The sequence below is a fragment of the Chanos chanos genome, chromosome 11 (assembly GCF_902362185.1).
Source record: "Chanos chanos chromosome 11, fChaCha1.1, whole genome shotgun sequence".
NCBI classification, from domain to species: Eukaryota; Metazoa; Chordata; class Actinopteri; order Gonorynchiformes; family Chanidae; genus Chanos; species Chanos chanos.
The window spans coordinates 220,001-246,939 of record NC_044505.1 but is presented as its reverse complement, the minus strand read 5'-3'; the positions used below and the strand labels follow the sequence as shown (position 1 = coordinate 246,939).

General features: G+C 44.5%; 1 protein-coding gene across 1 annotated transcript in view; it reads left to right on the top strand.

Annotated features, from left to right (window-relative positions):
- LOC115824129 (ovochymase-2) overlaps positions 1-26,939 on the top strand; it is a 33,746-nt gene continuing 6,807 nt past the window's right edge. The window contains exons 1-20 of the mRNA XM_030788235.1: positions 1-163; positions 3,875-3,993; positions 4,423-4,516; positions 7,035-7,175; positions 7,695-7,792; positions 9,929-10,055; positions 10,168-10,353; positions 11,245-11,466; positions 13,196-13,336; positions 14,680-14,916; positions 15,170-15,355; positions 19,538-19,647; positions 20,372-20,472; positions 20,649-20,926; positions 21,756-21,919; positions 22,137-22,320; positions 22,456-22,674; positions 23,807-23,947; positions 24,439-24,663; positions 26,338-26,520. Coding sequence (XP_030644095.1) covers positions 1-163; positions 3,875-3,993; positions 4,423-4,516; positions 7,035-7,175; positions 7,695-7,792; positions 9,929-10,055; positions 10,168-10,353; positions 11,245-11,466; positions 13,196-13,336; positions 14,680-14,916; positions 15,170-15,355; positions 19,538-19,647; positions 20,372-20,472; positions 20,649-20,926; positions 21,756-21,919; positions 22,137-22,320; positions 22,456-22,674; positions 23,807-23,947; positions 24,439-24,663; positions 26,338-26,520 — 3,319 coding nt within the window. The remainder of the gene's footprint in view (positions 164-3,874; positions 3,994-4,422; positions 4,517-7,034; positions 7,176-7,694; positions 7,793-9,928; positions 10,056-10,167; positions 10,354-11,244; positions 11,467-13,195; positions 13,337-14,679; positions 14,917-15,169; positions 15,356-19,537; positions 19,648-20,371; positions 20,473-20,648; positions 20,927-21,755; positions 21,920-22,136; positions 22,321-22,455; positions 22,675-23,806; positions 23,948-24,438; positions 24,664-26,337; positions 26,521-26,939) is intronic.

Sequence of the window (26,939 nt, the reverse complement as noted above, 5' to 3'; positions counted from 1 at the left end):
ATGGATGAAGAACTCCAGAAAAAACATCCCAAGTCGACTAAAGGCTTGAGTACGCTGGAGAAGACCCTGATTTTCCTCTTTGTGGCTTTGACTTTAGTCTGCGTTGGTTTGGTGGTTGTCTTTGTTCTTGAGAGGAATAATTCCACCCATGAAGAGAAAGGAGGTAAAGACTGCATTTAGCACCATACAACTGCATTAATGCGCAGATATAGCGTAATATATGACACACATGATGTATACATACATAAAACCTTTTAGGTGAGGGGTAAGGCTGGAGTTGAAGAAATGGATCAGCTTCAGTTTGATGTGATTTTAGGGGGACACATCTCCACTCTGAAAAGCTTTCTCTCCATGAAACAGCAACATGCCTGTGCTTTGTAATGAATGTACCATTGGGCAAGTGAAGGCCCTGATTGACATTTTGGAATGCTGGTAACCAAACAGAGGTCTCCTTAGAGCACTGGTTCATAATCAGTTAGAATCACAACTCTTCCTAATGTCGGTTGATTTACTTCATGTAGTTAGCAGTTACAGTTTATAGTTGCCTCACAGCAACATGTGAAGTGCATTTGTCTCAAAGTAGAGGACCTGGGCTTTACCTGAGAATTTAGCTGAAACTAAGCTGAGTAAACCGTGCAGCTGTAATGAAATGATCTGATGTATAGAGTGAGACTGTGCTGTCAGGTGTCATATTTAAGTCCTGCTCTCGCAAGCTTGAGCCCGTGAAATTGGTTGTGGTGAATGTTGGGCAGGAAAATTGAGCTGGTTTGTATGTAAATTGCTAAACGAGGGAGCTTCACATCCAGGTTTGTCTTTTGAATCACTGCTGGTTATGACTGCTGAACCAGGGAAAGATTTTTTGTTGTGTTTTTTTTCTTTGGTCCATTTATAATACTCAATCTTTTACTTAAAAGGAAGTCAACAAAACAATAAGTTCCTGTCTTATGTGGAAAAAGGCAGAGAGTATTCAATGAGCTTGCTCTGAAAATGGAAATTGCATTTTTACTTTTTTTCACTACACAATGTCAAATGACACGTTTTTCACTACACAATAATGTCAAATGACATGTTTTTCTCTACACAATAATGTCAAATGACACGTTTTTCACTACACAATAATGTCAAATGACATGTTTTCTCTACACAATAATGTCAAATGACGCGTTTTTCACTACACAATAATGTCAAATGACGCGTTTTTCACTACACAATAATGTCAAATGACACATTTTTCACTACACAATAATGTCAAATGACACGTTTTTCACTACACAATAATGTCAAATGACACGTTTTTCACTACACAATAATGTCAAATGACACGTTTTTCTGTACATCTCTACATAATGTGTGGTATGGTGACACTGCCACATTGAATTTTGGGTCAGATCATTTTAATTCATTATGAAGGGCATAAATATAATACATACCAGGTTTGCTATTTATGAAGAAAAGTAGGGGTATGTATTTTCCTTTCTAATGTAAGGGTACGTTTTTTTTCCACTGTCACAGGACGGTAGGTGTGGGTTCTTTAGGGTATCACTAACCAAGGTTATTTCAGCAGGGTGTGTTTGGCAAAGGGGAGGATTCACGGGGTGAAGAGAAAGTGCGAGTATGTTCTGTGTGGCGCCAGTTTTAAATTCTGCAGCCACAACAACAACAAAAACTTCTTAGTTCATTTATATATATATAAGTTATGAAAGGGAAGAAACGAAAATGAACTGTGGAGCTGACTAAAAGGAAAATTAGTGCAACCCGTTGCTGCTAACCTGCTAACCTCAGCGCGTCTCCCGCGAGTGGACGTCCCGTTTGGAGAGGGAACAAACCACTTCGTCAACCCTACTCCCCTCCACTGAATCCCGGTGAGATCAATGCCGTTTCTGTACTTTTTTATGATACACCATTAAAAGCGATCGCCTTTTGGCTGCGAGTTTTCGATTTTTGTTTTTTTGTGCGGATTATATTTTCTTTTTGGTGGACCGACGCGGGACAGCTGTCGCTTCTTCTATTGGACTTAAAGACTCTTTAGGACATTCTGCGATGGACTTAATGAACTATTTCGTTTTACACGGACTATTAGTTTAATTTTGGGATCACAAAAAGGGGGATTTAAGGGTTCGTGGGTGTATTTTTTCTTGTGATTACTAAATTCATTTCTTTAAAACGCAGCGCTCTGTGCGTTTTGTTGCTTACCTGTTGTGCGTACCTTTGATTACGAACGAAGTCCAATCTAAAGTTTGTAATTATTGTGTGTTTGGGAAGTCCGACGAGTCTTCTAACGTTACTATTTCTACCTTTTATCCCGTTAGTACAGATGGCGTTTATCGATCCCTTTCCATGTTCTCTATCAACCAAAAGAACCCCTTGTGCGTTTTAACACAAGCTTGATTAATCAAGTTAGCGTGTTACAGTATGTACCATTAATGCCGGGCTTGTCTTTTTAAATTAACAATATAATAATTCATTTTATAAAAACATAAATACTCACTGTTAAGGTCACTGTAAACTTAGCTTTCCCTGGAGATCAAAGTAAGCATAGCTCCGCTAAAATGGGCCTTTAGCACAAACCGCTCCTGTGTCACTGCTTTATTTTCATTGTACATTTCACTGATATGAAGTACCAGTAGTAGAAGAAGATTTATGCCCAGTGGAAACCAAGTCAAAACCCAAAACACACAGAACATTTTGTTCAAGATTCAAAATGATTGTTATTGCATCCGACCAAGCAGATCTGGGAATATGCTCTTTGTCACTAGATACTGATGCTCTTTGTCACCAGATATTGGTGGAGATGTTTTCATTCTTTTCTAATTTTTGCAAAACATTACATCCTTCACTTTCAGAGAAGGGTACCTTAACGTGGCGTCCAGTCTCTCTGAGAAAAGTACCATAACACAATGTTCACTAGCCTTCAGTATCCAATGCACTGTGACAAACAAAATGGTCTTATCTACAAAAACATGTGAACTGCTTTGCATGATGTTGCCTTGGTTACATACCTCTTTGCAGGTGTTCCAACTGTGTATATGAGGTGATACCATATGGAAGAGCAGCACCGCAAACTCCCATAAACCCCCAGGGCATCAGGAGTGAATAATGGCCTCACACTGTATGAGCCGCCATTAGGAGTGAATAACTGAAACTGTATGAGGCGCCGTTCGGAGTGAATAACTGAAACTGTATGAGGTGCCGTTCGGAGTGAATAACTGAAACTGTATGAGGTGCCGTTCGGAGTGAATAACTGAAACTGTATGAGCCGCCATTAGGAGTGAATAACTGAAACTGTATGAGGCGCCGTTCGGAGTGAATAACTGAAACTGTATGAGGTGCCATTCAGAGTGAATAACTGAAACTGTATGAGCCGCCATTAGGAGTGAATTACTGAAACTGTATGAGGCGCCGTTCGGAGTGAATAACTGAAATTGTATGAGGTGCCATTCAGAGTGAATAACTGAAACTGTATGAGCCGCCATTAGGAGTGAATTACTGAAACTGTATGAGGTGCCGTTCGGAGTGAATAACTCAAAACTGTATGAGGCGCCGTTCGAAGTGAATAACAAACTGTATGAGGCACCATTAATGAGTCAGTGTCTTCTGTTGTTTTTCTATGACAAAGGCACTTGCTGCAGCCGTTAGAGCCCTGTGGCAGATGGGAATAAATACCTTGATTTTGCAATGATATGTTTTCCCATAATCAGCTCATGTTAAAGATGATATTTAGACAAACTGTGTGATTTGACAGGGGGTTAGTGTCAAGGTCAGCCTGAAGCTTTGAGTTAGGGTTAGAAAATTGTTTTCCAAAACTCTGTAAAAATTCTGTTTTTCTGTGTGTGTGTGTGTGTGTGTGTGTGTGTAGAAGATGTTATTGATTCAGGATGTGGAAGTCCGCAGCAGCTGACGGGTTCTTCTGGAGAGTTCAGTAGTGAAAATTATCCAAGCAGCTACAACAACGGCAAAAGCTGCAGCTGGCACATCACCGTGGCAACTGATAAGGTAGAATCTCACCTTCTGACCTTCCAACATCTGTCAGGGCCAACTCAGGCTCAGTACAGGGCTGCTGGGTCAGGCTGGCTTTTGATCATCTCTAATGAGGTTTTGATTATGTAGCAGTCAGTGGAGAGCTGTCCTGTTGGACTGCATCTCTGTCATATCCTTCTATATCAAGATTTTAACTTCACAAAGTGAATCTGTGTTAGTTCTTCACACATTTCTGATGATATGTACTTCTATGAGGATAACTCACTTTGACACCCTTCAGTTTTATAGAGGAACTGATAAATGCAAGGCCACATTAGAGAAGGCCATGAAACGTGAATTTTTGAAATCAGATTGGAGACTTCCACTGAGGGACTGCATGTAACTGTCAGAAGAGAGAGAGGGAGAGAGAGAGAGAAAGAGCTTATTTGGCTTTTATTTCTCCAGGTGATCCACTTGTGGTTCCAGGACTTTTCATTGGAGGATTCAGACATTTGTGCTGCAGACTCCATAACGCTGAGGGACAGTCTGGGGATCATAGGTGAGAGAAAACTGACCAGTCTAATGGTGACCAGTCTAATGGGGACCAGTCGAGTGGTGACCAGTCTAATGGGGACCAGTCTAATGGGGACCAGTCTAATGGTGACCAGTCGAGTGGTGACCAGTCTAATGGGGACCAGTCGAGTGGTGACCAGTCTAATGGGGACCAGTCGAGTGGTGACCAGTCGAGTGGTGACCAGTCTAATGGTGACCAATCACTGCAATCAGCCCAGTGAGAGCATTTTTACTGAACAAATCAGCAAACAGGGGAGTAACGTCTCACACACATCAGTCACCTGATGTTCTTTACTCTGTTTGTTCATTAGTTTCACGGCAAACTGCCAAAGCCATAACCAATACACCTTTTTAGACTTTTTTTCAGTGGGTGTCAGCCATTTCTAAAGGTAAAATCAGTCATTTCTTAACATTGGAACTGAATGGTCCCGTTTTTCACACTTACAACCTTTACACTTACAATATTGTGGGTTCCAAAAATGATTATATTCACACATATGTCATCCATCTGAATGAGGATAAATCTCACTTACATAAAACATTGCCTCAACCAAAGGTCAATGGAATCTTTTTACCCACAGGCTACACTGTATGCACACACTCCCACTATGGTCCTTGCTCTCCAAAAAATATTCTTTGCAAAAAGCCATTCTCATGTTAACACCTTTTTTTTTTTGCACAAAACGTGTGCTGTACTCAACTCTCTCTTCATGAGACATCAGTGCTGAGGCTGGTGTTCACTGACACCCACTCTTATCTGTGAGCTCTGAACTGCTGTAGGACAGAGACATTGTTGTAGGAGGAGACTGTGCTATAGGGGGAGACTGTGCTGTAGGACAGAGGCTGCGCTGTAGGACAGAGACATTGTTGTACGGAGAGACTGTGTTTTAGGACAGAGACATTGTAGGGGGAGACTGTGTTTTAGGACAGAGACGTTGTAGGGGGAGACTGTGTTTTAGGACAGAGACATTGTTGTAGGGGAGACTGTGTTTTAGGACAGAGACATTGTTGTACGGAGAGACTGTGTTTTAGGACAGAGACATTGTTGTAGGGGAGACTGTGTTTTAGGACAGAGACATTGTTGTAGGGGGAGACTGTGTTGTAGGACAGAGACATTGTTGTAGGGGGAGACTGTGTTTTAGGACAGAGACATTGTTGTAGGGGAGACATTGTTGTACGGGGAGACTGTGTTTTAGGACAGAGACGTTGTAGGGGGAGACTGTGTTTTAGGACAGAGACATTGTTGTACGGGGAGACTGTGTTTTAAGACAGAGACATTGTTGTAGGGGGAGACTGTGTTTTAGGACAGAGACATTGTTGTAGGGGGAGACTGTGCTGTAGGACAGAGACATTGTTGTAGGGGGAGACTGTGTTTTAGGACAGAGACATTGTTGTACGGGGAGACTGTGTTTTAGGACAGAGACATTGTTGTAGGGGGAGACTGTACTGTAGGACAGAGACATTGTTGTAGGGGGAGACTGTGTTGTAGGACAGAGACTGTGTTGTAGGGGGAGACTGTGTTTTAGGACAGAGACATTGTTGTAGGGGGAGACTGTGTTGTAGGACAGAGACATTGTTGTAGGGGGAGACTGTGTTGTAGGACAGAGACATTGTTGTAGGGGAGACATTGTTGTACGGGGAGACTGTGTTTTAGGACAGAGACGTTGTAGGGGGAGACTGTGTTTTAGGACAGAGACATTGTTGTACGGGGAGACTGTGTTTTAGGACAGAGACATTGTTGTAGGGGGAGACTGTGTTTTAGGACAGAGACATTGTTGTAGGGGGAGACTGTGTTTTAGGACAGAGACATTGTTGTAGGGGGAGACTGTGTTTTAGGACAGAGACATTGTTGTAGGGGAGACTGTGCTAGAGGACAGAGACATTGTTGTAGGGGGAGACTGTGCTAGAGGACAGAGACATTGTTGTAGGGGGAGACTGTTTTAGGACAGAGACTGTGCTGTACGGGGAGACTGTGCTGTAGGACAGAGACATTGTTGTAGGGGAGACTGTGTTTTAGGACAGAGACATTGTTGTAGGGGGAGACTGTGCTAGAGGACTTAGACTGTGCTATAGGAAATTGTTCTCTACAAGAAAACAATCCACACATACGCACACACACATACACACACATGCACAGATACAGGCACATGCACGTACACTTGCGCACACACACACACACACACACACACACATACACACACACACACACACACACACACACACACAAGCAAGACTGTGGACTGTGCTTTGATGTCATGCCCAAATAAGGCCCCCTGCCAAAAGCAACCACTTCTGTGTGGGATTCTGGGCCAGATGCTGTGCTCCATACTAAAATATCCCGCATGGAGCTAAGACCCAGTTGAATAATAAACTCAGTGGAATAATAACCTCTGCTATCACGAGGAGAGACTGCTAGGCTAGGCTAGGACACCAACTCATTATCCATTTACACAAACATAACCTTTGCTGATGATTTGAGAGAAATGATTCAATTCTGTCTCCAGGAAAGTACTGTGGGTTCTCCACGCCGCAGCCAGTGGTGTCTCTGGGAAACAGTCTGGTGGTGTACTTCAACACAAATGACAAAGTGACAGACAAAGGCTTCAAAGCCTTCTACAGAGCTGTGTCTCCGCAGGCTGTGTCAGGTAAAAATGAGAGTTTGGAGGTTTTAATGAAACACACTTGTTTCCCTTGAAAAATATTTTATCACAAAGTGATGCCTGGACCCAGAGTGCGCATTATACAGTGACAATCGGGGGGGTCAACTTTTTCTCCAGGGATATGTAGCATGGGATATCTAAATGTTTCGACCCCCCGATTTGTTGTTTCTACCTGTTTTGGGGGGGTCCAAGTCTTAATTAGGGGGGTCAGACCCCCCCAATCCCCCTGTAATTTGAACCCTGTCTGGACCTGATTTGAAATAACTCTTTTTTCTAATGTGCTGAAAGGAAAGTGAGTGGGGACTGAGAATGCTCTATGCGTTTCTGTGCTGCTGACCCAGAAAACGGGGGTTTATTGGAGGGAGGGAGGGGGTGAACATCCTTTGGGTGTATTCCTCTGGAGCTGACTGAAGAGGAACTCATTCTCTTTCTCTCATTCTTTCTCTCGTGCACCCTCTCTCTCTCTCTTACTCACACTTTTTCACTCTCTCCAACCATTTCCAGAAATAGTTGGAGCGGGTGGCCTTCTCCAAGGTGACCGTGGTGAACTCTTGACCCCTGGCTTCCCAGCACAGAACTATGAGAATGGAGCTCTTTACCAGGTACCGCTAACATCCTGCCTACCCCCCCACACCACATGTCTGCCCCCCCCCTTTGTCCTTTGAACTAATCCTGTATTAGCTGGCCCTACGGTGACCAACATGTGAAACGTGATTGTGGACCAGTACCATTTTTCCAGTACTGTTTTTTATCTGACTCCTACTATGTCACACCAACTCTCTGTGACTCACACTGACTCATATTGACTCACATCAATTCACACTGCCTCTCTCTGACTCACACCACCTCTGTCTGACTCACACCACCTCTCTCTGACTCACACCACCTCTGTCTGACTCACACCACCTCTGTCTGACTCACACCACCTCTCTCTGACTCACACCACCTCTGTGTGACTCACACCACCTCTGTCTGACTCACACCACCTCTCTCTGACTCACACCGCCTCTCTCTGACTCACACCGCCTCTCTCTGACTCACACCACCTCTCTCTGACTCACACCACCTCCGTCTGACTCACACCACCTCCGTCTGACTCACACCACCTCTGTCTGACTCACACCACCTCTGTCTGACTCACACCACCTCTGTCTGACTCACACCACCTCTGTCTGACTCACACCACCTCTGTCTGACTCACACCACCTCTCTCTGACTCACACCACCTCTGTCTGACTCACACCACCTCTGTCTGACTCACACCACCTCTCTCTGACTCACACCACCTCTGTCTGACTCACACCACCTCTGTCTGACTCACACCACCTCTGTCTGACTCACACCACCTTTGTCTGACTCACACCACCTCTGTGTGACTCACACCACCTCTGTCTGACTCACACCACCTCTGTCTGACTCACACCACCTCTGTCTGACTCACACCACCTCTCTCTGACTCACACCACCTCTGTCTGACTCACACCACCTCTCTCTGACTCACACCACCTCTGTCTGACTCACACCACCTCTGTCTGACTCACACCACCTCTGTGTGACTCACACCACCTCTGTCTGACTCACACCACCTCTGTCTGACTCACACCACCTCTGTGTGACTCACACCACCTCTGTCTGACTCACACCACCTCTCTCTGACTCACACCACCTCTGTCTGACTCACACCACCTCTGTGTGACTCACACCACCTCTGTCTGACTCACACCACCTCTCTCTGACTCACACCACCTCTGTCTGACTCACACCACCTCTCTCTGACTCACACCACCTCTGTCTGACTCACACCACCTCTCTCTGACTCACACCACCTCTGTCTGACTCACACCACCTCTCTCTGACTCACACCACCTCTGTCTGACTCACACCACCTCTGTGTGACTCACACCACCTCTGTCTGACTCACACCACCTCTCTCTGACTCACACCACCTCTGTCTGACTCACACCACCTCTGTGTGACTCACACCACCTCTGTGTGACTCACACCACCTCTCTCTGACTCACACCACCTCTCTCTGACTCACACCACCTCTGTCTGACTCACACCACCTCTGTCTGACTCACACCACCTCTCTCTGACTCACACCACCTCTGTCTGACTCACACCACCTCTGTCTGACTCACACCACCTTTGTCTGACTCACACCACCTCTGTCTGACTCACACCACCTCTCTCTGACTCACACCACCTCTCTCTGACTCACACCACCTCTGTGTGACTCACACCACCTCTGTGTGACTCACACCACCTCTGTCTGACTCACACCACCTCTCTCTGACTCACACCACCTCTGTCTGACTCACACCACCTCTCTCTGACTCACACCACCTCTCTCTGACTCACACCACCTCTGTGTGACTCACACCACCTCTCTCTGACTCACACCACCTCTGTCTGACTCACACCACCTCTCTCTGACTCACACCACCTCTGTCTGACTCACACCACCTCTGTCTGACTCACACCACCTCTCTCTGACTCACACCACCTCTGTCTGACTCACACCACCTCTGTCTGACTCACACCACCTCTCTCTGACTCACACCACCTCTGTCTGACTCACACTTGCTCATACTGACTCTGACCGGCTGGTCCTGAGTAAGGCTGTCTCACTCTAACTCACCCTGTCTCTCTCTGACTCACATTTAAAACATTCAGTGACTGGTCAGACAATGGAGTCCAGGCCTCATTAATGACCATTTGTTTTTGCTGGTTTCCAGTGGCAGATTAAAGTGCCCCCTGGGGAAAGGGTGAGACTCACCTTCACGTCTTTTGACCTGGTCCCTGAGTCCTGTGGAGATTTTGTGGATGTCTATGATGGTGTGGCAGATGGAGGTGCCAAACTTGGTGAGTAAGGAATTAACAACACTGAAAACAAACATCATTTCTGCACAGGAACATAAACAGATATATTTGGCAGAAGTCATTCAGTCTGGAACACAAATCTCTGTCTTCTCAGGGCATTTCTGTGGAGCTACGTTCCCTGAGCCTGTGGTCTCAAAGGGTCATACTATGGTTGTACGTTTTAAGAGTGACTCCAGTGTGACAGCACGGGGTTTCAGCGCTGTGTTTACCACGGCAAGCGCTCCACCCATTCCTCCAACCACGACTCCATCTACCACTACCAGCACATCCAAACCCGCTAGTACCAGCATATCCACACCCAGCTCAACTGTCCCGATGACCACACCCTCACCACAGGGTATGTACTGCCGTATGTACTGCTGGGTTAGGGAGAACAGTACAGTGTCTACTGTGTCATTTCTCACTAATGAACTGCTTTTAAATGATCCTATTTTATATGCACAGTTTATCATGTTAATCATGACTTAGAATGGTGACAAATCAGCTGTATGGAAGTTTCACTTTCCTTGAACTGTTGCATAGCGACACAAGGAAATCATTTTGCATTTGGCTTCTTAATCATTGTCAGAGCCATGTCTGTGTCATATTCATTAGACACAGAAAAACCAAAGAACATTTCAGAAATGTCATTCATATACCATAATACTCCATTACATCATAAATCTCCATGGCAGATTTTGCTGTTCATATTAAACCTCTATGGCAATTTGCATTATTCAGGTTAAAAGTTATGTAGCAGTCAGTGTTTTCTTCTCCAAGTAAACTGCACATGTTTGTAGCTAAAATAGCTTTATGAATACAATGCTAACCTGGCATTTCTAAGACCGAATTCATGCAGCAAAAACTGCATTAAAAACCAAAAGATGAGTTCTGCTGATAGCTGCCTCTCCCTAACCCTAATCTAACCCTAACCCTAATCTAACCCCAACCCTAACCCTAATCTAACCCTAACCCTAATCTAACCGTAACCCTAACCCTAATCTAACCGTAACCCTAACCCTAATCTAACCGTAACCCCAACCCTAATCTAACCCTAACCCCAACCCTAACCCTAATCTAACCCAAACCCTAACCCTAATCTAACCCTAACCCTAACCCTAACCCTAATCTAACCCCAACCCTAACCCTAATCTAACCCTAACCCTAACCCTAATCTAACTCTCCTGTTTAGACTCTGGCTGTGGGTCCATTGGGATGATGAAAGGTCGGAAAGGTGAGGTCCATTCTAAAGACTTCCCTCAGGCGTATCCCGCTGGTTTAAACTGCTCCTGGAACATAACTGTGGACGATGGTCTCCTGGTCAAGCTTCATATAACTGATATGGCCATTGTGGGTGAAGCAGGACAATGTGGCCAGGACAGGCTGACTATCTCTGACAGCATTCAGTCGCTTGGTGAGTCACACAGCGCCATCTGTCTGGGGGGGCAGAGAGATATGTAACTGTATGGCATGGGTCAGGGGAGTGGGCGTAAAGTCTGTAATCCTCACGGTGTTGCAGTGCTTAACAGCTTTGGCTGTTTCCATAGAAATAAGCAAAACTAATAATAACTGGTTTGAATAAATGCACTGAGTGAGACTGAGTACTAACTTGCCTCTTAAATGAGCTTAGATGATAACAATGACTCTTTGACTTGTGTGTGCGTGTGTGTGCGTGCGTGCGTGCATGTGTGCGCATGTGTGTGCACATGTGCATGTGCGTGTCTGTGAGAGAGGGAGAGGGAGAGAGAGAGAGAGAGAGAGGGAGAGAAAGAAAACATGATGTTACTAAATGAACTGTTGATAAGAATGTGCTGAAACTTTGCCTCTGTCTCAGGCCCCTCTCATCTGTGAGTGTGAAATGATTGCCTTTGACCCACAGACTGTAAAAGGACAGATTGGGAGGATAATGAAAGAGTGCTGCGCTCTACATGTGGCCTTTCCTTATTACTGAACGTGAGCTGCGGAGAGTACTACTGATAGGTTATCTGCACACCGCTCTCAAGGACAACACAGCAGATACCATCACAGTGCACATGTGTACAGACACCAGCACAGCACAAACTCTCAGGCCTGTGCCTAAATACACACTCATCATCAATCAGCCTCCTATAAATCGCTAAAATCAACTGAATTCATTTTTTTCTGTAAAACGTGTTTTAACCATTCCTGATTGCTCATTGGACAGGGCCTTTATGACTGTTTTATGACAGAAGTCACACGCTGAGGACTCTCTGTCCAACTGCTGCACAGGGTGTGGAGTGTGTGAAATATTTCTCTCACAGGTTTGAGTGTGAGGTGTCTCTCTGACCGGTTTGGGTGTGAGATGTCTCTCTCACAGGTTTGCGTGTGAGGTGTCTCTCTGACAGGTTTGGGTGTAAGATGTCTCTCTCTGACAGGTTTGGGTGTGAGATGTCTCTCTGACAGGTTTGGGTGTGAGGTGTCTCTCTCACAGGTTTGCGTGTGAGGTGTCTCTCTCTCTCACAGGTTTGCGTGTGAGGTGTCTCTCTCACAGGTTTGCATGTGAGGTGTCTCTCTGACAGGTTTGCGTGTGAGGTGTCTCTCTGACAGGTTTGAGTGTGAGGTGTCTCTCTCACAGGTTTGGGTGTGAGGTCTCTCTCTGACAGGTTTGGGTGTGAGATGTCTCTCTGACAGGTTTGCGTGTGAGATGTCTCTCTCTCACAGGTTTGGGTGTGAGGTCTCTCTCTGACAGGTTTGGGTGTAAGATGTCTCTCTCTGACAGGTTTGGGTGTGAGATGTCTCTCTGACAGGTTTGCGTGTGAGGTGTCTCTCTCACAGGTTTGCGTGTGAGGTGTCTCTCTGACAGGTTTGCGTGTGAGGTGTCTCTCTGACAGGTTTGCGTGTGAGGTGTCTCTCTGACAGGTTTGAGTGTGAGGTGTCTCTCTGACAGGTTTGCGTGTGAGGTGTCTCTCTCAGAGGTTTGCGTGTGAAATATCTCTCTCACAGGTTTGCGTGTGAAATGTCTCTCTCACAGGTTTGCGTGTGAAATGTCTCTCTCACAGGTTTGCGTGTGAGGTGTCTCTCTCACAGGTTTGCGTGTGAGGTGTCTCTCTCACAGGTTAAGGTTAGAGTTAGAAAAGTGGAGAAACAAAAGGAGAGTGTGATTTCTTTCTTTTCTCTCTCAGGCACACACTGTGGCTTCATTCTTCCTCCAGTGCTTGTCAGTGTGAGTAACAGCATGTCTCTGAGCTTCCAGTCAGACTCTCGACTGGCTGACCGCGGCTTCTCCGCCAGGTGGGAGGCTGTGTATCCAGACGACATTTCCGGTAATGCTCTCTCTGTCTCCACACACACACACACACACACACACACACACACACACACGCACACACACACGCATATACAAACTCACACAGGTACACACACATACAAACACACATACACACACACACAGATACAAACACACACACACAGATACACACACATACAAACACACACACACACACACATACAGATACACACATATACAAACTCACACAGGTACACACACACACACACACATACACATACAAACATACAAAGCGACTTACAATAAGTGCATCAGTCAGATCCCATTGCCCCATAAACAGAGATCACAATAAGGCTGTACATTAATTACCCTCTGTGTTACGCCCCTGGAATTCTGTGACAGTAAACGATAAAAACAAGACTTGTAATATAGGGACACGGTTAGTACAAAAACACATACACAGATACACACACACACATACACACACATTAAAACACAAACAGACACACACACCCTCTCCACACACTCATAAACACAAACAGATACATACATATACAAACACAAACACAGATGCACACACAGACAAACACACACGCAGATGCACACACACTGCAGATCATACCACACAGCTAACCTTGCTGAGGCTATTGTTATATCTCTGTGATTTGTTCTTCAACTGTCATGCGTGTGTGTGTGTGTGTGTGTGTGTTGTTTGTGTGTGTGTGTGTGTGTGTGTGTGTGAGAGAGAGAGGGTGGGGGGGGGAACGTGTTTGTATGCGTGTGTGTGTGTGTGTGTGTGTGTGTGTGTGTGTGAGAGAGAGGGAGAGGGGGGGGCGGGGGGGGGGACGTGTTTGTATGCGCGCGTGTGTGTGTGTGTGTGTGTGTGAGAGAGAGAGGGTGGGGGGGCAGGGGGGGGGCGTGTGTGTGCGTGTGTGTGTGTGTGTGTGTGTGTGAGAGAGGGTGGGGGGGCGGGGGGGCGTGTGTTTGTATGTGTGTGCGCATTTGTCATCTCGGAAATGTTTTTTTTTTATTATTTTCATTTGATATGTCCTTTTCCATGAAAAGTCAAATCAACTTGACTGCTTTTACTGAGAGCATTTCTTCTCCTGTTTAACGTAACCTTCCTATGTTAGCGTAAGTGTTCTGCAGCCTGGGGGATCAACACGCGACTTAGCATTAGCCATAGAGTGCATGCGTATGCAGAGGCTGCTTGCCTCTCTGACACATGCTGCTTGGTCCACAGTAATGTCCTCTTGGCAGGGGTACAGCTAGTGCACTATAGCACACTCATGCTTCAAACACTCTCCTCCCCTACGTTTATCCATCTTTTCCTCCCTCTGCTGATCAATCTCTCCCTCTCCCTCCACCCCCACCTTCTAGATGTCCAGGGCTGTGGAGGAGCGTTTCATGGGGAGACTGGGGTCATTAAATCCCAAAACTGGCCGATGAATTACCCTGCAAACGGGGAATGTTTGTGGAAAATCCTCGTGCCTGTGGGGAAGACCGTCACATTAACGTTTACTGACTTTGACGTGGAGGCAGCTGACATCCTGCTCGGACGTTGCTATGACAATGTGGTCATCTATGACGGGGCACAGCCCGGAGCCAAAAAATACGGTGAGGAAAGATGTAGTCCTCACAAGAGCCAAGACCAAATTCACTGATGTTAAAGATGGATTAATCAGGTCTGCTTACTCGGTCAGGATTTACACGGGATTTTATTTTAACATTTTCCATGAGTCGAGACTGAGAATGAATGATTTGCCTGTTTTGTATATATGTATAATATAATTGTATGTACTGTATATATTATTATGTTTTATATATCTATGTATGTTTATGTTTGTGTGATATATCTACGATTCCTCAGGCCCGTATTGTGGCTCCAAACTCCCTCCCACAATCAAGACAAGTGGTAATGAGCTGGTGATGCGTTTCCATGTCGATTTCTTCACCGAAGCCAAAGGTTTCCGGGCCTACTGGACCACTGACCCCAGTCAGCCAGCCCCGACTGAACCGCCAGTACCACCCAACCCGTGGGATGACATCAAGATTGGTGAGGGACTGCACACAATATACAGTTCTATAGTTATCACATACAGAGTCATAGTTCTATAGTTATCGCATACAGTCATAGTTCTATAGTTATCACATACAGAGTCATAGTTCTATAGTTGTAGAGTTCTACTTGTGCAGTTAACACATACAGATTTATATTTGTGTAGTTATAGCTCTATAGTTATCATATACATAGTTATACTTTTGTAATTCTATAGTTATCGCATATAGAGTTATAGTTCCATAGATGTAGTTCTATAGCTATCACATATGGAGTTATTATATGTGATAACTGTAGAGCTGTACTTATCACATATAAAGTTACAGTACTATACTTATCAAGTATAGAGTTATAATTCTGTAGCTGTAACACAGAGAGGTATAGTTCTATAGTTATGGTTCTATAGCTATCACATAGCGAGATATATTTCTATAGTTTTCATGTAGAGAGCTATATAGTTATAGTTCTATTGTTATCACATATCGAGTTATAGTTCTATAGTTATCTTTCTATAGTTATCACATACAGAGTTATACTTCTGTAGTTAGGTCTACAATTATCATATACCGAGTATACATCTACAGTTATAGGCAGTGGGTGATTTGTAGGGGGATGAGGGGGGTGCCATCCCCCTTGTCAGCAAAATGACAAAAATGCATCCCCCTTGTTAACCTGCCATCCCCCTATATACTCTATAGAGTAGTGTCCGTGACCACTGGGCCATCCACCCTGTTGACCATTGGGCCATCCACCCTGTTAAAAAATAACAAAGCACTTACTGGTTATAGGTCTATAGTTGTCACATATAAAGTTATAGTTTTATGGTTATTGTTCTATAGCCATCACATAGAGAGATATAGTTCTGTTGTTTTAACATACAGAGTTATACGTCTACAATGATAGTTCTGTCATTATCATATATAGAGCTGTGGTTCTATAGTTATCAAGTTTCAAGTTTCAAGTTTTATTTTCATTTACTAGATAACAATGTGGACATCACTATCAGTTGGGCTCAGGGCTCAACTTGCACAATGTAAAGTAAGAGTAGATAATAAATAAAAAGAATAAATAAGGTAATATAAATAAATCTATACAAAGGAAATATATACATGTGCAATAAATAGAGGACAGAAATGTAAAAATAGAAGAATATAAGAATATACAGTGGATGTACTGTCACTGAGTGTAACAGTTTTAAAGTGCAGGTGCAACAGCATAGACAGTTGTGGTGTACAAGAGACCCAGTCCGACAGAAACCAAAACCAGAGTATACAGAGACACTCAAACCGAAGAAAGTATTCACAACAGCCATTGCTCCCACTGAAAAGTAAGTCAAGACAGAAAACAAACACCAAAAACACAAACTGTCTCAGTGAACGCAACAGCAAGCTTTGTGTTTACTGCAAAGGGGAGCAACACAGCCTCACTGTCTGCAGAAAACTCAAGAGCAAGCCACACAAAGGAAAGACTGACTTCTGATGTTGAGCTGAACAGCTATGCCAGATGATTCCAAGCAACATCTTGCCAAATGATATGGACGTCACCAAGGTTGTACTGAGACACATTCATGATGTTACGCTGGAAGAAATCACATGTTGGCTCAACTGCGTCAAAGATTCTGGAACCAACTTCTGGTCGGCTGACAGTGAGTTGAAGAAACTGATCAAAGAATGGAACACCGGCAAGATCACAAAACACTTGCAACAGACAGGTACCCAATGGCACTTCAATCCTCCAGCGGGTTCTCACCATGGAGGAAGCTGGGAGTGGCTGATCCATTTAGTTAGAAAAATTCTGAACATCACAGTGAGGAAAGAACCTTTGGATGAAGAAGGTCTCCATACCTTGCTGTGTTAAGCTGAGACTGTCTTAAATGGCAGATCCATTACGATGGTATCTTCAGACCTCAGCAACTTAGAGGCCTTATTGTCCATTTCCCTGTTGTTGCACAAGTTCAAGCCGCAGCTACCACCAGAAGTATTCAGCAGGGATGAGCAGTACGCTAACTGCGGACGGAGGCAAGTCCAGTACCTCACGGATATCTACTGGAAACGCTAGTGCAAAGAATACCTCGCACAGCTCCAAGAACGTCACCGATGGTCCATGTCTGGAAGAGACTTCCATGTTGACTGATGGTCCATGTCTGGAAGAAACTTCCGTGTTGACTGATGGTCCATGTCTGGAAGAGACTTCCATGTTGACTGATGGTCCATGTCTGGAAGAGACTTCCGTGTTGACTGATGGTCCATGTCTGGAAGAAACTTCCGTGTTGACTGATGGTCCATGTCTGGAAGAAACTTCTGTGTTGACCGATGGTCCATGTCTGGAAGAGACTTCCGTGTTGACTGATGGTCCATGTCTGGAAGAGACTTCCGTGTTGACCGATGGTCCATGTCTGGAAGAGACTTCCATGTTGACTGATGGTCCATGTCTGGAAGAGACTTCCGTGTTGACTGATGGTCCATGTCTGGAAGAGACTTCCGTGTTGATGATGTGGTGCTGATTGTGGATGACACATCACCCAGAAATTCATGGCCACTTGGAAGAATTGTGGAGACTTTTACTGACAAGAAAGGCATTGTTCATCAAATGAAAGTTAAGACCAAGACGAACGAGCTTTGTCGCCCAGTGAGGAAGCTATGTCTATGAATCTGAGGATAATTGTTGAGCTGTTCTGAAGCCAAGTCATTGTTTGAGACAAGGTGAAGATGGAGAAGAAGATTTTTTTAAATAGTTGAACTTTAAATAGGTAACATGGCATATTGGCGCCTTTAAGTTAAATTTTTTTAGGTAGTTGTTTCAAGGATACTGATAACAAAAAGGGGCCTGTTATGTAGGAGCGTAAATGCAGTTTATTGATAAAATGTAAATATTAAATTATTGCACGCTAATTAATCAAAGTTCATATGTAAGACAATAGTAGTTTATATAGTTCAGTGATTTAGTAGAAATTGGAAGGAATATTTAAAATATTTACAAGCTGATTTATTTACAATTCATATTTACAGTAATGGAATAAGTTAATTGTTTGATGCCTTGCATTTAAAAGGTGTGTGAATGATGTAAAATGCATAAGGTCTCATTTGTATTACGTTTGTAATATTTTGGAATAGGTGGTGGATCGTTTGTTCTAGTAACTACATGCACCTTTAATTGCCTCTTGTTACTCTCGTGAGTTTTCCTATGGATAGTTTACTGGATGTGGACTTGGAAGAAGGGAGAACTTAGAGCGTCAAGCTAAGGCTTCATTCATTGGAAACCCACAATATGATTCCAGGAGAGAGAACAACAGCGTAGCACTGAGTAGTATATGTGTGTGCGTGCATGTGCGTGTGTGTGTGTGTGTAGAATAGAAAAGAATGATCTTTATTCTGGTACAGTGAAATTTCACACGGCTTCTCTTGATGTAGTTAAAAATAAGACAAATAAACAAAACAAATGAAGAATAAAGCAGTACCAGGAAAACAGCAGTAATAGCAGCTTAATGATTGAATAAATGTATTGTGTATTATGCTGTTGTAATACATGTATTATATTGTATTGCATTATATTGTTATAAAGTAGTGTGTTTGTGTGTGTGTGTGTGTGTGTGTGTGTGTGTGTGTGTGTGAGAGAGAGAGAGAGAGAGAGTGTTATACTGTGGATCTGAGGCTCTGGGTGTAGGTGCACAGGTGCTAAGTTGGATGTGTTTTGTTTGTCCGCTTGAGTGCCTGACCTTCACTGACTGTCTGTCTGACTCTGACTGACTGACTGTGACCTACTGACTCTGGACCAACACTGACTCTAATTGATTGGCTCTAATTGACTCTGACTCTAACTGACCATCACTGACTGGCTCTGACTCTAATTGACTGACTCTGACTCTAATTGACTGGCTCTGACTCTAATTGACTGCCTCTGATTGGCTCTGACTCTAATTGACTGTCTCTGATTGGCTCTAACTCTAATTGACTGGCTCTGATTGACCCTAACTGACTGACTCTCTGACTCATACTGTAAGCTGCAATGGCTTCTGTTTTAAAAGGCTGAAACTCTGATATTGAGGAGAGAGAGAGAGAAAAAGAAAGTATGAGAGAGAAGGAGATTAAATAAGAGAAATCCTCTGCACTGGTGGCACCCTGTGCTTACTGTATGAAACAGATTCTCTGGTCTGAGGGACGTTTTACTGCTCTTTTCTAGACTGGCCTGAGACCTGCGGAAATCCTAAAGTCCCACCTGTAGTCAACACTCGCATTGTGAATGGAGAACCAGCCAAACCTCACTCCTGGCCCTGGCAGGTGTCCATGCAGGTACTGTGCTCCCCACGGTAAACCGTACACCACCTGTTCAACTGAACGCGTCCTGTGAAAATCGTCCCCTAAAACTGGCTTTAATGGCATCTTTACTTAAGACATGCTTTAAAGTGGTGACTCAGTCCATTCCAGGCAAATGAAACATTTTTAATGTGGAAAGTGGAGTAATTGTGTATCCAAAACCACGATATTCACTGCCCTACCTCCCTTAGTTATTTCCTTAGCCAATCTACAGAGTACAGAGGACATTCCATGTTGAGGTTGTTTGAATTTAACATGTTTTTGTTTCTCTTTGTCCTCTTTTCTCTCAGTCTCACTCACTCACTCACTCTGTGGAGGCTTCTCTCTCTCTCTCTCACTCTCTCCATCTTTCTCTGTGTCATTCTCTGTCTCTCTCTGTTTCCATCTGTGGTGCCACATGGTGGTTTTGTCACATTATCATTGAATGACTGTAATGATTCTCAGTGTCTCTCACAGGAACCACATGCTCTGTTTCTCCTTACCCTTACATTAGAATTACATTCACTATCAAATTACAACTATTAAACTACATTTACTATCAAATTACAACTATTAAACTACATTTACCATGCAATTAAAACCATTTGAGCCATGACTCACTACCTTCTACCCCCCCCCCCACCCAAACAACTGTAACAGGCCACTGCAGCAGTTTCAGTGGTCAAATGTTTAAATAGCATTACATTTCTGTTCTGTGCAGGTTTGGCCAGATTCCCAGTCCAGCCCTACATTTTTCCACACATGTGGTGGAACTCTCATTCACAAGAACTGGGTTCTGACTGCTGCCCACTGCTTCATCCGGTAACGTTAGGTTGTGTGTGTGTGTGTGTGTGTGTGTGAGAGAGAGAGAGTGAGAGACAGACTCAGTGTATAAGTATTTTTGTGTATATGGACATATTTAAATCTGTTTTTCATGTCTCATTCTTCTCCAAATCTTACACATGTGTCCAAACATGTACATGGACTTAAATGAGCAGGTATGCAGACGAGTTTCAGCGTTGGAAAATGTGCCTTGGGAAACACAACCTGACCTTTTCAGAGCCTGGTGAGCAGTGCTTTGGTGTGCTGGGAATCTACCGCCACGAGGGTTTTAAATACCCAACCGTGCCAACGGTGGAGTTTGACATCGCACTGGTCCGTCTGGATGGAGAAGTTACTGCCACGGACCAGATTGACTTTGCCTGCTTGCCCGCTGTCGAGGAGGTGCTTCCTGGTGGAAAGAAGTGTTATGCCACTGGGTGGGGAGATGAAACAGGTGATCTTTCAATGGCAAAAATCTAACGTTGACCTAATGGAATTGGTGGAGTGCTGCTAATGTTTTGTTGCGCATGTAATGGTTTTGGAAAAGTTGCCCTTTTTTACACTAAGACAGGTAATACACTTTTCCAAATTTGAACCTGATCAATGTGAAGATCTGAGAGTTGAGAGGTCAAATTAGTGAAAAGAGGTAACGTCTGCTGAGTCCAGCGGGCCTTTTGTGGTTCCTCATGTGGTTCCTCATTGAGATCGTTGTTCTGTTAAGTGAGATGATTTCATGTTGTATTGTCCATGTTAAGCGAGCAGTTTCAAATTGAAATCACATTTTTTCCCATTTCAGTCCTTAGAGTCTCAAAACATTAAATTAGTTACATTTAAAAAGAAAAGAAAATGATTTTAGCATTTTGTGTTGTCAGTCTCTGAAAAGGCCGAGGCTGTCTCTGGCTGACAGTGCGATGTTAATATAGGCGTGATACTGTCTTAGTTAGGGACAGCTGAATGACTTTAATGTTGTCCTTGTGAATGTCCTTTAGTACTGATCGTGTACAACACTCTCTGTTATAGCATACTTTTCTATGTGGTTAGCTCGCCCCCTTCTGGTGGCAGTCTTGATCTGCTCCCAGTTCTTCCCAAGCGTTCGTGTGCCCTGTGCCAAACACAAGAACCATCCAGCTGTGGTCATATAAGTAGTCTTCACGCACTGTTTATCAGTAATCCAGAGTGTTCTGCACTGAGAGATGCAGCTATTATATTTTTGTAAGTTCTGTACTCTTGAAAGTGTGATGTACACAGCTGTGTCCTGACAGGCCTGTGATTTATTCATTCAGGAAACTCAATGGCTCCTAAAGCGGCAGAGGCGCTGAACCAGGTAGCGCTGCCTGTGGTTCCGTATGACACCTGTAAGAGGATGGACTACTGGTGGTTCCAGGTCAAAACCTCAATGATCTGCTGTGGCTACACTTTACCGGACGAGCTCAAATCTGTGTGTCAGGTACAGGCAGCCAGGGCCTCTCAGACAGACTGCTTTGGTTGGTTAAATGAACTGATGAAGAAGCTCTTTTAAACTGTCTGGAGAGATGAACACCTCCAGAAAACCATTTGATTGGTATATTTAATCATTTAACCCTGAACTCATCGTTCGAAAAGCTCTTTCTTTTCTAAGTTCCCTCACATGTCATTAAGTTTTCATTATGTGTGGATGGTGACAGGGTGACTCTGGTGGGCCCCTGGTATGCCAGGACAGCCCCACAGCCCCCTGGGAAGTGCATGGAATTACCAGCTTTGGCCCTGTAGGCTGCATCATGGACAAGAAGCCCAGTGTGTTCACTCGTTCATCTGCCTACCTGTCCTGGATCGAAAACATCATCCGCAAGGACATCTATGATTTGACCAGTACGTCCAGCCTGTCCGCAGTCCAGTGCCTAAATAGTTAAATGCTTTTCTGTCTTCTGTAAAAAGATGAACTGAGGGACTATGCTGAGTGAAAAACGAAGGAGTTTTTTTCTTTGCTTTTCTGTTTCTCTCTAGCATCTGGTTGTGGTGGTCCAAAGGATGTCAGTGGGACTGAGGGGACTCTGTCGACCATGGGTTTTCCTCAGAGCTACAGTAACAGCGCTCTCTGCCAGTGGAATATCCGTGTGCCGCCTGGCAAACATGTCCATCTGAGCTTCAGCAACTTCTCTCTGGAGACCAGCCAGCTGTGTCTCAATGACAAAGTCACACTCCAGGATTCACTGGGCTCACTGGGTAAACCACCTCAGCTTCTGCTTCACACTGCGCATGTGTGTGTGTGTGAGTGTGTGCGTGCATGCGTGTGTGTGTGTGTGTGAACATGTGTGCGTGTGTGTGTGTGTGTGTGTATGCTAGGGGTCGATCAATATGTTTTTTTCAGGGCTGATACAGATACCGATTATTAGCAATCATGGACCAATAACTGATATTTGAAACCAATATACATTTGCAGTAAAAATAAAAATCGTGGTGTCAAAATTTAGAATAAGACAAACTCCAACACAAAACTTGTTTATGCAAATGTTTAAGTAAAAGAGAACTTTTCAACATTATCTAAAAACAAAAAGTGCAGAGAGCTCCCAGCAGCATCTCTTAGACCTGAGAATTTAAATAAATACATAAATGAATGAATGAATACATAAATGAATGAATGAATACATAAATAGAAGTGACTGTTCCACTCTGACAACTCTACACCGTCTATGCAGTCCATGTGTGGATTAACACAGGCCTTACATGCAGTTCCATTACGTCTAAAATCTCTAACAACAATATCCTACTCCTCTCCGTAAGAAACAGAGTGAGAGTGTGACCGGCCCTGGCAAGTGACATGCAAGAAATAACGTTATGTCAATTTCTCAGCTAGTCTGTATGTCACTGCAACAAAGTGCATTATTCAGGCATTTTCAGTTTAAGTGGGAAACTGGGGTTTTGCAGCTTCAGTGTAGAGGAATGTGATGTTTCTGCTGCCTCACCTTCAAAACACAGCCCCAGTGAGCTCCAGTCTGCAGATGTGTTCCTCTGTGCCTGTGTGGAGCACAGTAGCCTTCAGTGTGGATAGGCTGTTACTCATGACGTGTAACCAATCAGATAGTGCTGTGGGCGGGACATTACTCTAGACCACAGAGTGGTGAGTACAGACAGAGAGAGGCGGCAGCATCAGAGCCAAAGTAGCGCTTTTTAAAATTAATTTATTTGATCGCCAATCGGATGAAAAAAAATGCTGATGCTGAAAATCTGAAAAACAGTGAATAATTGGTCGACCCCTAGTGTAAGCCGCACTGTGAGATTTCACTGGCTGTTCTGAGCTGAGATTTGATTAGGTGTCATGGTTGTCTCATGATTGTCTCACGGTTGTCTCTGTCAGGCACCCACTGCAGTGCGTCCAGTCCGGGGGATCTGGTGTCTGTGAGTGATTCTCTGAGTGTCTCCTTCAGCTCTAATAACAGAGTGGTAGACACAGGTTTCCACGCCGTCTGGAAGGCTGTAGACCCTGCCCATATTGAAAGTGAGCCCACATAAAAACAGATATACTGACACACGCACACACACACACACACTCAGGCACACATGTATGCACACACGTACGCACGCACATGCATGTGCACACACACACACACACACACACACACACAAACACACACACAAACACACACACGTACGCACACGCACACGTGTGCACACACAGACACAGGCATGCACACACAAACACACACGCACAGTTAGAATACAACTGCATCTGACATGAAAGGGTTTCACGCAAAGAAAGTGAAAAGTGCTGCCTACTGAATGCAGCTCTTCTCACTGAAAAACTAATGCAATACGTCTTCACACTGCTTATTAAACCATCTTGTGTGAAGCTTGGCCACAGTACTCTAATCACATTCACATGTTTTACTCAAAATCAACTATGAACCAGTTTATTAATGGAATGTTAGGCACCATGTGACTGTAGCTACTGATCACTATTCTCCTCTCTCCATCTTTCTCTCTCTGTAGCTGTGGCTGGCTGTGGCGGGCAGTTCAGCAGCCAGCAGGGGGAGCTGACGTCTCCTAACTGGCCAAATGACTACCCAAGCCAAGCCGTCTGCACCTGGCATGTGTCTGTGCCCTCTGCCACGCAGCTCCACCTCACCTTCACACATTTTGAAGTGCAGGCTGTAAACATGCTAGGGGAATGTGTGGACTACGTGGAAGTCTTTGATGCCACTGGAAAGTCACATGGTCAGATTCCACCGCCGTTCATCTCTTCTTTATGTCCACATCACTTTTGTCAGGCTGTCTTTTTCAGTCTTAGCATTCTTTCACTCATCACTCTTTTTTTAGTCCTCATTATAAGCAGTGAGTTCACAGAGCAAGGACAAATCCATATTGGAAGTATGTATAGAACAGGACAAATCCATACTGGAAGTGTGTATAGAACAGGTGTCAGTTTTAATGGGACCACACTGACAGTCTGACCAAAGCCAGATCATGTGTTTTTAAAGTGAATTATTCAGTGCCACATTAGGGCTCGGCGATATTTCGATTATACTCGATTTATCGCGGCTTGTTTTATGTGCGATGTAGTAAATGACTATATCACAAACATCGAGTGCAAATTGTCATGGAATTTTTTTTAGCTGCTGACACGAGACTCACTTTGGCGTTTCACTTCTCTCACTCCCTCCTATGGCTCTCTCCCTCTCACAGACAAAAAAAAAGACAAAAAATCACATACACACATCACACACACTCGCCCGCCCATCCAGACCACTCTCCTGGGCGAGTGTGTGTGACGTGTGTAGGTGAGACGTGTGTTTTTGTCTCTGGAGGGAACAGGGAAAGAGCCTGGAGAGAGTGAAAGAAGTGAAGCACCGAAGCGAGTTCATACGTGTTGAGTTCGGAATCGGTAATAGACGATGGCGGACAAATCGGTTACACAGAGAGACAGGACTGGATCCATCGCCTGGCAGTGGTTTGGGCACTGGATCCATCGCCTGGCAGTGGTTTGGGCACTGGATCCATCGCCTGGCAGTGGTTTGGGGACTGGATCCATTGTCTGGCAGTGGTTTGGGCACTGGATCCATCGCCTGGCAGTGGTTTGGGCACTGGATCCATCGCCTGGCAGTGGTTTGGGGACTGGATCCATCGCCTGGCAGTGGTTTGGGCACTGGATCCATCGCCTGGCAGTGGTTTGGGGACTGGATCCATCGCCTGGCAGTGGTTTGGGCACTGGATCCATCGCCTGGCAGTGGTTTGGGTGTCACAAGGACGATGTTGAATAAATACTGTTCTGTTAAATTTAACTTGGTTGTGATTTCCCCCCTTTTGCAGGCAAGTTTAAAATTGTTCCAATGGAAACCAGTAATGAATATAAACAAGAATGTTTTAATACAGACCTATGTTGCAGGGACCGCTAGAATCATCACACTGGTGTGATTGTATGCATCAAAGGGTTAAATCATCACACTGGTGTGACTGTATGCCTCAAAGGGTTAAATTGAGCATTTATGAAGTGCTTTAGAGATGATTTCAAAATATCAAGATATATATTGTGTATCACGATATAGCCTAAAAATATCACAGTATTATTTATAGGCCATATCGCCCAGTCCTATGCCTCGTTCTCCACATCTCGACAGAGCTTTATATCCTTCTGTGTGTGTTCACCACAAAGGAGTGAAAGAACACTGCTCACTCTCTATCTGTGGTTCTGGTATTGAGGGAAGGGTGCTTTTGGGCCTTAGGGTTAGGGTTAGTCCCAGCGTAGCACCATGAGAGTATTTGACCTTTTTCAGTGTGAGGTGAATGGCTAAGATCCTCTGCCGTCTGGTTTAACTATTGTTAGCATTCCAGTGCCCTCACACGGACTAGGGGAAGTGAACTTCTGTCTCTGTGCTGGTTCCTTGTCGACAGGACGGTTCTGTGGATTTGCGCCTCCAGCAACAATCATCATCAGTGGGGATACAGCCATGATCCGGTTCCTGACCAATGAGGCGGGACAGGAGAAGGGTTTCCGTGGATACTGGACCACCGATCCATCTGTCTACCCCACTCTTCCTCCCCCACCCCCCAACCCCTGGGATGACATTAAAATTGGTGATTTTCTCTAAATATTTTTCAGAACATTTCTTTTACAGATACTACAGATGTCACTACAGTCAGGGATTTCACAAAACGAGGACAGGACAACACAAAAAAACATGCAGGAACACAGAAGCTCACAGTGAGATTATGAAAAACATGCAGGAACACAGAAGCTCACAGTGAGATTATGAAAAACATGCAGGAACACAGAAGCTCACAGTGAGATTATGAAAAACCCTCCATGAGTGAGTCAGGTGTTTGTTAGCTCACATGGAGAGGATGTTCTATGGATGTGCAGGTTTTGTTTAGCCAGCATTCCATTTCTGGGGCACAATATTGAGAAGGAGATCAGGAAATCCACCCGGACCGGACCGGGCCAAGACTGCAGACGTGAAAGATTTCCCAACAGAGAAAGGAGCAAAGCTGGTCCA